The sequence below is a fragment of the Poromitra crassiceps genome, assembly GCF_964638095.1.
Source record: "Poromitra crassiceps genome assembly, chromosome: 6".
NCBI lineage: Eukaryota > Metazoa > Chordata > Actinopteri > Beryciformes > Melamphaidae > Poromitra > Poromitra crassiceps.
The window spans coordinates 38506903-38521920 of NC_139627.1; the positions used below are offsets into that span (position 1 = coordinate 38506903).

The window sequence follows — 15018 nt, forward strand, 5'->3', positions numbered from 1 at the left end:
TTCCTCTTTCTCTGTGCTTGCTCAAACTCAAGTGAAAGTCGAGCGCTTTCTCCCTTTCTTCTGCAATGAGCTGTGCCTAACTGTCAGAACAGTAAAACTCATTCAGAAACCTTTCAATAGTATGCCAATGCGCAGTGGAAGCATTTTCAGTGTTCTACTTTACTTATGTTCAGTGTTACAGGACCATATTGACACTATTTTGCTTCATTCCTGTTGGCTCTAAGTAGATGTGTATGTAATAATTACATTATTACAGTGAGCAGTGATTAGGCGTGTGACATTCCTAACCAATGATGTAATGATATTGGCTGGCTAATAATGTAACGACTAAAGTCGTTCTTATTCTTTCAAGTTACATCATTAGTCAACATTACATCACTATTACATCACATCAAATTACGCTCCACTCTTGTTAAAAAAAAATATGGTTACTACATTATCCGAGAATTAATTACATTAGTAGATTTTATTACATTTCCATCCCATTTGAGGACATTTTACAGTATTACATTTTGACAAGTTATTACATTATTCAGCAGTTAAGACATTGTCAGTTGGGACAGGCCCATAATATGAAATAAGACACATTTTATTTATTAAGTGTTTCCCCCTTAATATAATGTATGTAAGGTTGCACAGTGTGATTGGCTGAGTGAAGAGAACTAGAGCAGTCTGCATGTGAAATGCCTTGCCCAATGGCACAGTGATAACGTTGAGGTAAGGAAGAGCATTATTCACTGCTGAGGTCTTCTTAGCTGATCACAGGTGTGTTTCTCAAAGCTTCAGGCTATCCTTCCTACTCAGAAAAAAAGTGTAACCCCTTCACTATTAACAATGATTTAAAGTCTTAAATCCTAAGAGTGAACACAAGGTTTTATTTGTTTGACCAGTTGTAATGTCCAAATCCTTTTAGGAAATTGCTTAACTCCTGTCGTAATACTTGTAAATTACTGGAATATATTGGCAGCAGTGTGTCTGTGCTTCATTCAGCAAGAGCTGGCATCAGAATGATAGGCTACATGGTGAGGGTCAACTAATATAATATCAAGTAACAGTGGGTCGACAGCTACATTTGATTCAATTGTGTTTTGGCACTGACCAACTGTTCTGTTCCACATGCTTCCAGATGTCATTTGTGCATCCCAAACTTTTCAAAACATGGAGATGATCAATTCCTTTTCCACAGTTTGCCAGACTTTCCAGACATGCGTTGTGGAAACCCCTGCCCTCCTTCAATAGATTCAAGAGCATTGCCCTCCTTCAATAGATTCAAGAGCATTCAATCGAATGAAATGCAAACATCTTGATGCATAATGCTTGCTTTAATAGGCATACATATATTTTTGTATTTTAATCTGTGGTTCAGCAACAACTGTTTAAAAATGCAATCTGTGAAACCTGCTGCATTTGGAGCATACAGTAATACTGATAAAAATGTAATTCTTATCAAAACATGTCTGTAGATAGTGGTTGTGTCTATGTAAACAAAATAGTCACATGATCTGCTGGACAGGGCAGACTGTGATGCAACGTGATGCCACTGTACCATAGATATGAATATTTAATGTGAGGTTACAGCTGGGGCCAATATGTCCGAGTATTGTGCTTCTTTGCAGTATGCTAATTTTATGACAGATTTTCCACCCTTTCATTGGCTCAAACCTTGTTTTGTTCCTAGATCAACCCCAAATTTGCATAAACAGGTAACAATGGCTTTCCAGTTCAAGTCATGGATTGGTCCTTCAGCACAGACTGGATAATAGCGCACTTATACTGGCAAACATAACAGCTCAGCTTTAGCTTTTACAATCACTGGCAATGTCCCTGTACTGTAAGCACCACAGCCTGGCTGTGGTCACAAAGGACAGACAGGAAGTTAGGAACACACCTGATAAATACAAAACCTCTGGATGAACTATCTCCACTGTCTTTGTCTTCACCATTGACTTCTGAACACTTAAACCCTGTCCTCGAATAATTGGCATTGAATGTACATGTCCATAATATAAAACAACTGAAACTGAAGAGAAAAAAAATACAATCTGGAAAAAACTTAATATTAAAAAGGTCATTCTTAGCAGTAAATGCAAAGACCATGCCTTGTATATAGCATCTGGCTAATGCACACACTCTAGTGGCTTCACTTGATATGACGGTAAGCTGCTCATGATGGCTTTGCTTCACCAACAAAAGGAGTTGTAAACTTAAGGTGCATTTATTTTTAATGTCATATAAAAACTTGCTTGATTGTTTGTAAAACCAAACGTACAGTATTTGTCATTCCAAGGTATGAGGAGGATGCAACTCTACATACTACAATAGGTCAATATGGTCTCTAGTCTTTGAATGTTATTTCTGCAAGTCAATAGACTCAAAAGCACAGCAGCTTTCCCTCCAGCTGAAGCACAGCAGGGACTGCTGTCCTCGACCATGGCCTTAACAGAAAGGCTCAGTTCAGCCAGAGGGAATGGAGTCTGAAGATATGAGCACTGAAATCATTTGCCTGAAAGATTGCCTTCAGTTTTTGTTTAGAAAAAGAAAAAATGGTACATTTTAATTTTGCCTACAGGTCTTGCTTATATCACAACACACTCTTGTCTGCTGTGACTTATAGTGACGTGCATGTTTTTTTTTACTGTATACATTTACATTAAAATACGTTTATGCTGTCAGCAAGCAAAACCTTAAATACAGGTGGAGATTAAATGTAACCACAATGCATTTAATGCCATTTCGCAAAAACATAACCAAGGAGAAGCCAATTTAAAATTTCATTTTACATAATTTAGTATTCTTAACTCATTCATTTTACAATCTGTGGCCAACATGTTGTAACATGACTTAGTACCAGAGATTGAACATACATTTTCAATACTGAACAGGCTGAGGAAATCCATTTGAAACAAGGACCCACAGTTTACCTTTGGCAAAACAAATAAATAAGAAACCACAAATAACCGCCTCGCGGTTGTATGCCTCTGTCAACAAGTCAAGTAGCAGTTTACATCCATGTCTGTCCAGACTGATAAAATTATGTAGTGAATACTTGTATAAAATGTGTCTAGTGAATACTTGTATAAAATGTATGTAGTGAATACTTGTATAAAATGTGTCTAGTGAATACTTGTATAAAATGTATGTAGTGAATACTTGTAAGGAATTAAAAAAAAAGCTATATGTGTATAAGTGTATTTTTTGGCTAAATGGAAGTTATCACTATATTTGAGCCAGCACCATGGCTCCTCCTGCATTACATCACTGGGAAGCTGCGGTGGCGAAGATAAGCAGGTCTGGCTAGTCCTTGGATGGAGGCCATGATACCGGAAGTGGTGTTGGAGGACCAGTAGGAGGTGCTGTTCCCTCTGGTCTCATGAATAATATCCCCATCCCCAAATGCCCCAGGGCAGAGACAGTACTGTGAGTGAGCACAGCCCTTCAGATGAGACGTTAAATCAAGGTCTAGAATCTCCGCGGTCAATAAAGATCCCATCGGGAATCTTCACAAGAGGTGTAACTCCAGTGCCCTGGCTGAATTCCCACACAGGCCTTCCTTTCATCATGGCCATAGCCTGAAATCAGACTGAATTGTCAACTCGTTAAGACTCCATTTCCTTCTTCAAATGTTACTGAGATATGAGAGGTATGTGAGGTCCAGTGTACTTGAACTTTGACCACCAAAATCTAATCCACTTCATCCTTGAATCCAAGTGGACATTTGTGCCAAATTTGGACAAAATTGCCTCAAGGTGTTCCTGAGATATTGTGTACATGAGACGGACGGACTGACGGACGGATGGAAAATACAACCCAAACATAATGCCACCGGCCATAGCTGTCGCCGGTGTCAGTGCAATTTCGGATCGGCTACAAGATCGGCTCGGGCACACATTGTGATTGGCTGTACGTCGGACACGTGAGATGAATGTGGGCAAAATGGCCGGCAGCTTTAGATTAGCTAACAAGCTAAGCTATCTAGCTAAGCTATCTATCATGTCTGATGTTATCAGACATGATATGATAGACATTAAAAATATGAATCATACAAACATTCAATGATCATGATTCAAGTGTTACAGGACCATTTCTCATAAACATGAGCCTTGAAAATAAATTTAAGCCTAGCACATCCGATTCATAGCTTTCAAGGGGCGTTACGTGCTGCCGGGAACGCCCACCTGGCGGTAAAAAAAAAACTTGTTCATTCCGCTGGCCGCCTCGACTAGTTTCTCACGCTGTGTTTGTTCAGCCAAAATGCCGGATACCTGTTGTGCTATCGGTTGCACTAACCGACGAGGAGACACGCCTGGCTTGTGCTTTTACAGAATCCCGTCGGAGAAAGAAAACTCAGACAGGAGGAGGTTGTGGATTTGTGCGATTAGACGTGGTTCAGTCGCTGGGGAGGGCAAATGGCTTTTTTTCTACCATCAAAGTACACACGTTTTTGCGGCCAACATTTCATCAAAGGTAAGCTCAAGTAACGTTAACGGGGTATTTTAATCATTATTGTAATGTTACTTGAGCTTACCTTTGATGAAATGTTGGCCGCAAAGACGTGTGTACAAACGGCTGAACAAACACAGCGTGAGAAACTAGTCGACTCGGGTGGCAGTGGAATGAACAAGTTTTTTGACCGCCAGGTGGGCGTTCCCGGCAGCACGTAACGCCCCTTGAAAGCTATGAATAGGGCGAACCGATCCTGTAGGCCGAGCCGATCCTGTACCGACACCGGTAGGTCCGGTACGGAGGCATAAAAATAATGCTCAAACTGCAATCTTGAAGAACACCAACTCCAAATTGAGGCAGTTTCATTAAAAAAACAAAAAACAAAAAACAATAACACGTACAAAAACAAATATTGGATGGATGTATAGTAACTATCATCGTGCCAATGGTTTTGTCATTTCCAGAATAAACTAGACAAGTAAACAGTGTTCAAAGGTACCAGACGAGAGAAACCCCTTTCTAAAGATAGGAGTGAAATTGTATCGTGTGAAATTGTATGGAGTTTGGATGAACACCAAATACAACAAAACAAATCCAATTTAAAATTGGGAGTTTTGGATTTTAACATACTAAGGATCTCACGCACTGAAGGACTGTCAGATTTATGACATCACTGATGATGTCATCAGCGGGATTTATGACATCACTGATCACTGATGATGTCACAGTGGGATTTATGACATCACTGATGATGTCACAATGGGATTTATGACATCACAGTGGGACAATCACAGTGGGACAGAGAAACAAACAGACAGAGCCGCAGCTCCCATTTATATACTGATGATGATGATGAACAAAAGGGTACTGATCATTGATGGACTCATCTCATCCACAAGTATTCTAGCTCACAGCAGCACCACCAGGTCTCACTCAGGACAGGTGTATCCGTCACTAACCTCCTATTTCTGTTAGCTCCTTTTCTTTTCTGGGCAAAGATACGACAAGAATATGTCTATCATGTTCTTGACAATGGTGGGAGGCGGGTGAAGGGCGTGAGGCAGGTGGTGCGCTAGAGTCATTTCCCAGGCATCCACCAGCAGCACGTCCAGGCCCTTGAACATGGCCCTGAGCACGAGGTCCAGCTGCAGCGAGTACCAGTCACTGTTGTACAGGCTCACCTCTTGGTCCAGGGCCTGGAAGTTGGCAGAGCGGATGACCACGAGGGTACCCGGGGCCCGGTCCAAGAGTCGGACCAAGGCCCGCCGAATGTGCCGCAGCCGGCGTATGTACACCTCCACGGGGAAGGTGCTGAAATGGGCCCAGACGCTGAGGACCACCACGGTGTCCGGGCCTCCGGGCAGGCCGTCCAGCTCGTTGGGCACGTAGCGCAGCTGGCTGGAGATGACAGTGGAGAAGCGGATGGGCGGACCGTGACAGCGGTACTTCAGGAGAATGTTATGGGTGCTGTCCACTGCCATGAAGGGCCCGACGTTTTTCGGACTATGTAGGTTGAACTCCTTTAATTCTGAAAAAGGTGGAATAAAAGGGTGCAGAGTAACAGTAAGGCAGATGGACAAAGCAAAGATGCAGGACAAAAATGGAGACACGGCAATGCTCACCTGGTACAAAAGCATTGAGGTACTCGAACCACTGCCTGACGGTGGAGTCTCCATACATGTTGATCAATTTGCCCCTCAGACACTGAGTGATGGCAGATGAGTCGTTGAATTGGCGCATTGTAGCGCCACCTAATGGCCTCCATGAGCCCCCGTAGTAATATCCAGAAGGCGTTAGCTTGATTGGCTCTGGCTTTGTACTGTTGCTCTCTGCCTCTGGCTGATCTAAAATAGAGCGAGAAAATTGCAGACAAAACTAGAAAAGTGCACTCAGTAGAGTGCAGATCTCCACCAGGCTCCGCTACGCCTAACCACACAAAATACTAACGGTGGTTACGTCTCCAGTCTGGACTCTAAGCACCTGTGCGCCTTTACGCACAGGTCTGATCCACATTCACTCATGCAGTGGACTAGGAAGGCCAATATCGATACATAGGCACAAGGTAAATCATCGCCTGCCAAAATAAGTATGTTTTAGCGCTTCACATACAACAAATACTAAACTATATAGTAAACAGAAACAGAAACTGGTTTCACCTCAAACAAACTCAAAGAGAGGAAATCTCTGCACAACCGTGTACGTCAGGTGCGTCGGAAAAGGCAGGATCAAATGAAAAAAAGAGGACTCCCGCACACTGACTCCCACTTCAAGGCTTTTAATAATGCTGCAACGTTTCGGTCACAAGACCTTCATCTGGCATATGGTATGGCAGAACACTGGAACCTATTTATAGGAACCACTATTCCTATACTATTCGGCGTAATGACAGGGACTATCCCGTAGCTGTTCATTTTAATGATATGAAACATGATATTTCTTCCCTACGCTTCTGTGGTATTGAAAGGGTTGCCTCGCCACCTAGGGGTGGGGATCATGACCTTCTACTGAAAAGAAGAGAAGTTTTTTGGATTTTTCATTTACAAACCCTAGCGCCAAAAGGCCTAAATGATGAACTCCTTCTAAATGTCATGCTTTGAGTTATATTATTATTATTATTGTTTCATATAGCCTACCTTTTTTCTATTTATTCCAGGGTCTGTTGTAGACTATCCCTTTAATACTGTATCTGTAATTGTGTCACACCTGCAGTTATTTGCACTGATTTACTCCATGGGTCTTGACATGATTGCCTTGCTCCCATTGGATAATTGTTTTTGTCCTGGTTCCTATAAATAGGTTCCAGTGTTCTGCCATACCATATGCCAGATGAAGGTCTTGTGACCGAAACGTTGCAGCATTATTAAAAACCTCAAATAAACTGAAACTCGTTGCTCGTGTCAAGTAAAATCCACTGCATAGGCATTTTAACCAAACAGAAACTGGTTTCACCTCAAACAAACTGAAACTCGTTGCTTGTGTCAAGTAAAATCCACTGCATAGGCATTTTCTAATTTTTTCTGTTGGTGCGAAATTGGTACACTAAAATGTCGCACCGGACAACGTGTTCAGTGTGGACAGAGAGATGCGACGTGATGCCCACTATACGTGATCTGCCTTCACCTGGCGGAGATGATGAATTTAGAGAACGAAGGACGTAGAAACTGTCATACAAAACACAATACACACATTCCTCTGCCGTTTACCTTTCTTCCTAGGCAGCACATTGATTCTGTCCGCTCCTGAAGCATGTATATGGACTTTGATGTTTACACCACTGACAAAAAGAAGAAGAAAAATGTATTTCTAAATGTTAAAACAGAGTGGTGATAAATAGAATATGAAAGTATGTCCTGTTATGATACACAGTCAAATGTTTGGACACTCCACATGTTTTTATACTATTTTTCACATTTAGAATAATAGTAAAGACATCAAAACTATTTATATTTGATTCGATTGACGATGAAAACACTACAGTACATTCACTTTTGACTGGTATTGTATATTTTCCTCAAACTGTAATACTATACAAACCTCTGGAAGAGCAGTGCTTCTTTGTTGGTGATCAGGTGCTTCTGGTAGCCTCCCTTGGCGTGGTTGATCCTGGTGTCGCAGCTCAGCATCCTTGGCTTGTAGCAGTACCACGGCTCCCCGGTGTGAAGGTCTGTGTAGTTGCACAGCGGCTGCTGGCTGGGCGGCAGGCACATGTTACACACAGTGGTTTCTGACAGGAAGCCTGAGCGAAACAGGCTCTTGAAAAACACCCGATCAGGCCTCTCCTCCCTCAGCCTGCGCAGCACGGCCACAGCCTCACTGGAGTGCACCAGCGTGATCTCCACCCGCGCAGATCCCACCCAGAGGAGCGGGAACAGAGCGGAGTAAAATCCATTGTGGTGGTCCAGCACCTGACCCGCCACGCCCGCCCCGAGCTCCGGGGAGTGCAGCCGAGCCACCAGGAAGTCGCCCCCGTAACGCTTGGGACGTCCCTGGAAGTCGTGCATTTGGACGAGGGCCTCCAGCTGGTCGCCCACATGCCACTCCCGCCCTGCTTTGGTGGTGGGTAGGATGGCGAACAGGCTGTGCACGGGGTCGCTCGTCTGGCGCAGGGGCGGCGGTGCCGAGTGGAACGGGGTCTTCGGCCAGGCGATTGAGTCCAAGAGGTAGCGCTCCTCCAGCGCGTCCTCAGGAGAGGGCTCCTGGCCCAGATGGCCACAGAAGGTGTGGTTGTGATAGAGAGGAGGCGGGGCCTCCTGGGTGAAGGCGGAGTGAATCCTGCTCTGCAGCTGGTAGAGGGTCGAAGCCGTGTGGCAGTTCAGGTTCTGAAGAGAAAGAGAGAAAAGGAGAGGAGGAAAGCGTGTTAAGGAAGGATCTGGCTGATCTTCTGATATGAGATAGAAGAGCATCTGGTGTTTGCAGAGTATCTTAAAGGTCCCATTCCGTGCAAAAGCTGTTTTTACTTGTAAATGCATATATACTGCTGTCAGCCCTCCCTGTAATGAGTGGTCACAAGCTCAGAACTGCCACAGTTGGATTTGTCCCTATCCAGCTTCCCCCTGTAGTCTCCTCCAAGCCACACCCCCAAACGCTTCGTTTGCCCAGAGGGGAATTGGGACGTCACGAGCTTCCTCACGCATACTGCGCGGGTCTCTCTCACACAAGCTACCTGCACCATTTTGTCTATAGCCACAAAATTAACACTTCTAGCTGGAGCGACGCCAACTGTACGTGATCCAGCAACTGCAGAGGTGCATTCGGTAAGTCTAGGCATTTTGAGATGTCCTCTTTAGCGTAGTAACCATTAAGTTAACGATAACTTGCAACCTAGCGTGCTGGTCCACAGACGCTAATCTGATTGGCCGCTGGGAGCCTGGGGCGGGCTCTCCCTCAGCGGCCAATGGGAACTGTTAGTTCTGAATATATTATAGAAACAGACCGTTCTTGGGAAGCGACGAGATGAGGAAGTGAGAACTCCGTCACAACAAACGGGGTTGCTATATTTTCGACAAATTAATCCAGAATCATGTTTTATGGACCAGAGACACACGTTTTTAAGAGGTTACAGCTGCACGAATTGGGACCTTTAAGAACGCTCATATTGACATTCTCTACTCTCGTCTACAACAATGCGTAGAATATAACTGTCTTTTGAGTTTCATCCTGTGGTAGAAATAAATCATGTTTCCTTAAATAGGCTGACAGGTCATACTGTATGTACGCATCACGCAGGATGTCAATGTCTTTATGAAGAAAAGATCTACAGTATGCTTTCCTTGTAACCTATAAACAAAAGATAAATATGACTTACCATACAACTTGAAGTTAAACAACTTTACATCCAACGTTTAAATGATCCCCAGATCCAATAGGCCTCTCAAAGTCATAATAACCCTTTCTGCTGAACACACCACAGAACACAGTCCTCTGCTCACCTCCAGAGTGTGCATGTTGCGTAGCAGGAAGATGAGGCCAGACAGGGACAGGAGGAGGAAGAGAGGGGTGTATTTGGACAGATTTCGGCACATGGTGACCCCCTTCTGTCTCCCATGATCAGGCCCTACTTCACACTCTGCTGTCACCATGGTGATGGTGGCATCGTGTCGTTTTCAGCGCCCTCGACACTGTTCATGTAGAGAAACACAGGACTTGTAACACACATGTGGTCTGATGCAAAGGATCCTAAATGAAATGTCAAGGACTCCCAAGACAGAAACACTTCAACACCCATGTGCTGAAAGGTTTTGTTCCAGGGACACCTTTCTATGACGTTATTTGTCTCTTCTGTACATCATACTGCATTGTGCTTCCTTCTAGTGAATGAAGTTAAATGATATTTGTCCTCATTTTGCTGGAGACTCCCTAGAGCCCTGTAAGGGTGGGAGAGCCTGGGCCCACTGGCCTAAAATCAAGACATCTATCTATTCACGAGTTTCATGGTGAGACAGTGGGCGCTTCCATGACACCCCCCCTCCCTGTTTCCAGCTGCCGGTTGCCTGTTTCCGCCCAGGACTGTTCATAGCGAAAGAGACTGAAAATAATCATAATAATTGTAATAATCTTTACAAAGAAACTCTGCTGTGGGGAAGGTTCCTTTTTTGAAGCACGAGTACAGCTCAAGTTTCTCATAATCGTCCAATTCAAAGAAGTCAGATTAGATGTAAAGAGGTAACAAATGAGGGTTACAGACTATATAACCTGCCATAAAATCAAAGACTAGAATGGAAAGTAATAAAAAACAGTGTCTGAAAAGGATTCATCTGATTTGTCACACAAAAAAAAACTTACAAGCGTGTACTCCAAATTTGACCCGTGTGTAAATCAATGCTGCTGGTGTCATGTGACAGTCAGTGACACGTGAAATATCAGGCAAACCAGGACATACCGCGGGCGGTCACACTATGGTCACACTCCTCACACAGACACACAAACACACAGACACACGGACACACACACACACACACGCACGCACACGCACGCACGCACGCACACGCACACGCACACGCACACACACACACACACACACTTCAACACACTTCAAGTTAACGGTACTTTTTATACCAGTCGGCCACACATTACAGACGGATTCGTTCGCCAGGAAGCAGTTTGCCATTCAAATTAACAGCTGCGATGACGTCTAGTCCAGCAACAAAGGGACCAAGGGATACACTACAGTGCTGTCTTTTTAAAAGGGTTCCTCGTTGCAAACGTTACATTGGCGAGGCAGTGCTGTGGGTTTATTCTGCTAGCCTACTTACCCGGGTTGGCAGATTAGCATGGTGTCCGCGGTCTGTGTCCAGCTCGGTAACACTGTCGAAGGAAAGACAGAGAGACGAGTCTGCAGCTGGAGTGAAACAGATGCACATTGCAGAGTGAACAGCACACAGACTGCCGAGCAGCCATTGTAACGGGGGAAATAACAACCCGGCTTGGTAACGCTTGGTGTGTTGCTGCGCCCTCTGCTTGTCAGTCAGTAATGCAGTCAGTGGTCGTTGGGGGGAGGACGGACGGGGGAGTAGGAGGCTAATCGGTGATTCGTGGACCACTGACATGTGGGCGCCACAACCCCCCCCCCGCTCCCCCCTCCAGGATGGCAAAGGCGTGTCCCGCCCTACTCTGCCTCTGATTGGCTTACCCCAGGTTTAACCTAATCTTAACCAATCGTCACTCTTCATGCCTAAACCCACTTAACCCAATCAGAGACAGAGTAGGGCGGGACATGCCTCACCATCCTGGAGAAAAATCTAAATTAAAATAAAAAATAAATGCCCACTGTGTAGTTACCACTATTACAAATATTTTTTTTTATTACATATCGATATTTAAAATGGTTAGTCCTATACATCGCAGGGCCAATCCCTTCCTTCCCACATTAGGTCAACATCCAGGGAGTGGGTTCTGCAATTTTGGTCACGTTTTTGGTTACACTCGATGATGTCATCTATGTGATGTCACAATGTCTATGACAGGCCTATTCAACTGGCAGCCCAGGGGCTAATCAGGCCCACCAATCAAGTCACACCGGCCCACCGACCAGTTCTGGGAGAGAGAGAGAAAAAGCACATCTCTGCTCCCTACATGTGAATCCTCTCTCTATATCTTTCTCTCTCTCGCTCTATCTGTCTTTCTCTCTTTGGCTCTCTCTCACTGTCCACTCCCCCCCCTCTCTTGATGATGACAGACAGAGGCTACAGAAACAGATAAAACTCAAGTCCTGTTTCCGTTTTTCATCTGTGGATTTTGATGTGTATTTTTTTTAATTTTCGTTTCTGAAAAGAAAATAGAATTACCACAAACATTTGCAATGTAGTAAAATCAAATTTTTGCATTTTTAACATTTGCACCCATACTTCCAACATCCCAGTCCTCCGAGTCGACCATTCAGCCTACAGAGCCAACAGATCTGGTGATGAACATGGCCCTCGCTCCACTACAATCTCGCGCACCTGTACACTGCAGGAACCTATGCCAGGATCCTGTTTGTGGACTTTAGCTCGGCCTTCGACACGATCATCCCGGTCCTGCAGCACAAGAATCTCTCCCAGCTGGGTGTGCCCGACTCCATCTGCAGATGGTCCACACAGACCTCCTAATGAACAGGAAGCAGCACGTAAGGCTGGGGAAGCATGTCACCAACTCCCGGACCATCATCACCGGAGTTGCCCAGGGCGGCGTCCTCTCTCCATACTTCTACCTGTACACCAACAGCTGCACCTCCAGCCATCAGTCCGTCAAGCTCCCGTTATTCGCTGATGACACCACCATCTCTAATGGTGACGAGTCTGCGTACAGACAGATCGACCACCTGATGACTTGGTGCAGTCAAAAAATCCTGGACCTCAATGCTCAGAAGAACCTCCCACTCTTTAAGGCTCTTTCCCCCCCTTGGCAGAATACATGTCTGGCAGTACCAGAACCTCTCGTCAGGGACATTTTCTACCCAACTGCCATTCGCCTTTACAACGGGACCCAAAAGAAATAAGGACTTTATCACCCTAGATCTCTCTCTCTCTCTCTCACTCACTCACTCACTCTCTCTCTCTCATCATCTACAGTATATAAAAGGGAGTAAGTGGGATCTGTTTGTTTGTTTCAATTTTTGTCCCACTGAGGATGTCACAATGTTTACATCATGCAGTGATGTCACTGTAATTGCGATGTTTAAATTTGTGTCCCATTGAGGATGTCACAATGTCTATGACATCATCAGTGATGTTACTGATGATGTCACAATGTTTATGACATCATCTGCTATGCCTTGCATCAACAACAAGCAGCACAATGCAGAGAGGACACCATGACTGTGAAGGAGAATTTAAAGTTGAAAAATAAGCTCTTCTATTACGGTAACTGCAGAAATGACGAAGATGTATGCTATCTCAAATTACAATCACTAAACTTTTCTATCCAGGTTCAGTCTCTCCAGGCCTATCTGCTACATTTTTACATTAACATTTACTTGAATGTTTGTTATAGATTTATACAAATGCAAATTCTACATTGACATTTGTTTTTTCGATTTTAGAAATGGTCTGGATAGACTGTTGTAGTCGGTGAATTTTTACAGCAAATGTAAATGCTGTGTGGCCTTGCCTGCCTGAGGGTTCACTAGTTTCCTTAGGGGCCAAAATGGCGGAGGCGTAGCTCTGCTGCTGCGCTTATGTTGTCACTTCTTATCAATGTACGGTCTTTGCCCAAACTTCCAGTCACTTCCTGTATCTGTGAAGGACCCATGGGTGTCCTTTTTCATGCCTGAATGTAATAAAGATATCTTAAAGCTAAAAACTCCTTTCCTCGTATCCACTTAATGAGACATGTTGGACTCTAATAACACTAGGTATCCTGCTCTGTGGTTACTTTGTAGTTAATACAATAATGTCGTCGCAGGTCGCATGTGGACCTGGAGTGTGGAGAGGAAGCCTGTCGGACCTGTCCTGGACGTCACTGAAAGACGTCATCACAACGTTATCATGACATAATTTTGCTTGCTAGGACATCATCATCATCTATATACAGTGTAAAAGGGAGTAAGTGGGATCTGTTTGTTTGTTTCAATTTTTGTCCCACTGAGGATGTCACAATGTCTACATCATGCAGTGATGTCACTGTAATTGCGATGTTTAAATTTGTGTCCCATTGATGATGTCACAATGTCTATGACATCATCAGTGATGCTACTGATGATGTCACAATGTTTATGACATCATCTGCTATGCCTTGCATCAACAACAAGCAGCACAATGCAGAGAGGACACCATGACTGTGAAGGAGAATTTAAAGTTGAAAAATAAGCTCTTCTATTAACTGCAGAAATGACGAAGATGTATGCTATCTCAAATTACAATCACTAAACTTTTCTATCCAGGTTCAGTCTCTCCAGGCCTATCTGCTACATTTTTACATTAACATTTACTTGAATGTTTGTTATAGATTTATACAAATGCAAATTCTACATTGACATTTGTTTTTTCGATTTTAGAAATGGTCTGGATAGACTGTTGTAGTCGGTGAATTTTTACAGCAAATGTAAATGCTGTGTGGCCTTGCCTGCCTGAGGGTTCACTAGTTTCCTTAGGGGCCAAAATGGCGGAGGCGTAGCTCTGCTGCTGCGCTTATGTTGTCACTTCTTATCAATGTACGGTCTTTGCCCAAACTTCCAGTCACTTCCTGTATCTGTGAAGGACCCATGGGTGTCCTTTTTCATGCCTGAATGTAATAAAGATATCTTAAAGCTAAAAACTCCTTTCCTCGTATCCACTTAATGAGACATGTTGGACTCTAATAACACTAGGTATCCTGCTCTGTGGTTACTTTGTAGTTAATACAATAATGTCGTCGCAGGTCGCATGTGGGCCTGGAGTGTGGAGAGGGAGCCTGTCGGACCTGTCCTGGACGTCACTGAAAGACGTCATCACAACGTTATCATGACGTAATTTTGCTTGCTAGGACATCATCATCATCTATATACAGTGTAAAAGGGAGTAAGTGGGATCTGTTTGTTTGTTTCAATTTTTGTCCCACTGAGGATGTCACAATGTCTACATCATGCAGTGATGTCACTGTAATTGCGATGTTTAAATT

At 44.0% G+C, this 15018-nt stretch overlaps 1 protein-coding gene across 1 annotated transcript; it reads right to left on the reverse strand.

The window, feature by feature from the left end:
* Window positions 1-5414: 5414 nt before the first annotated feature.
* nxpe3 (neurexophilin and PC-esterase domain family, member 3) lies at window positions 5415-10022 on the reverse strand (the record flags this gene model as incomplete). Its single annotated transcript, XM_083638007.1, has 5 exons — window positions 5415-5971; window positions 6066-6287; window positions 7647-7717; window positions 7978-8762; window positions 9873-10022. 5 exons carry the CDS (start codon window positions 10020-10022, stop codon window positions 5415-5417), a joined length of 1785 nt encoding a protein of 594 aa, XP_083494133.1.
* Between the last annotated feature and the right edge of the window lie 4996 nt (window positions 10023-15018).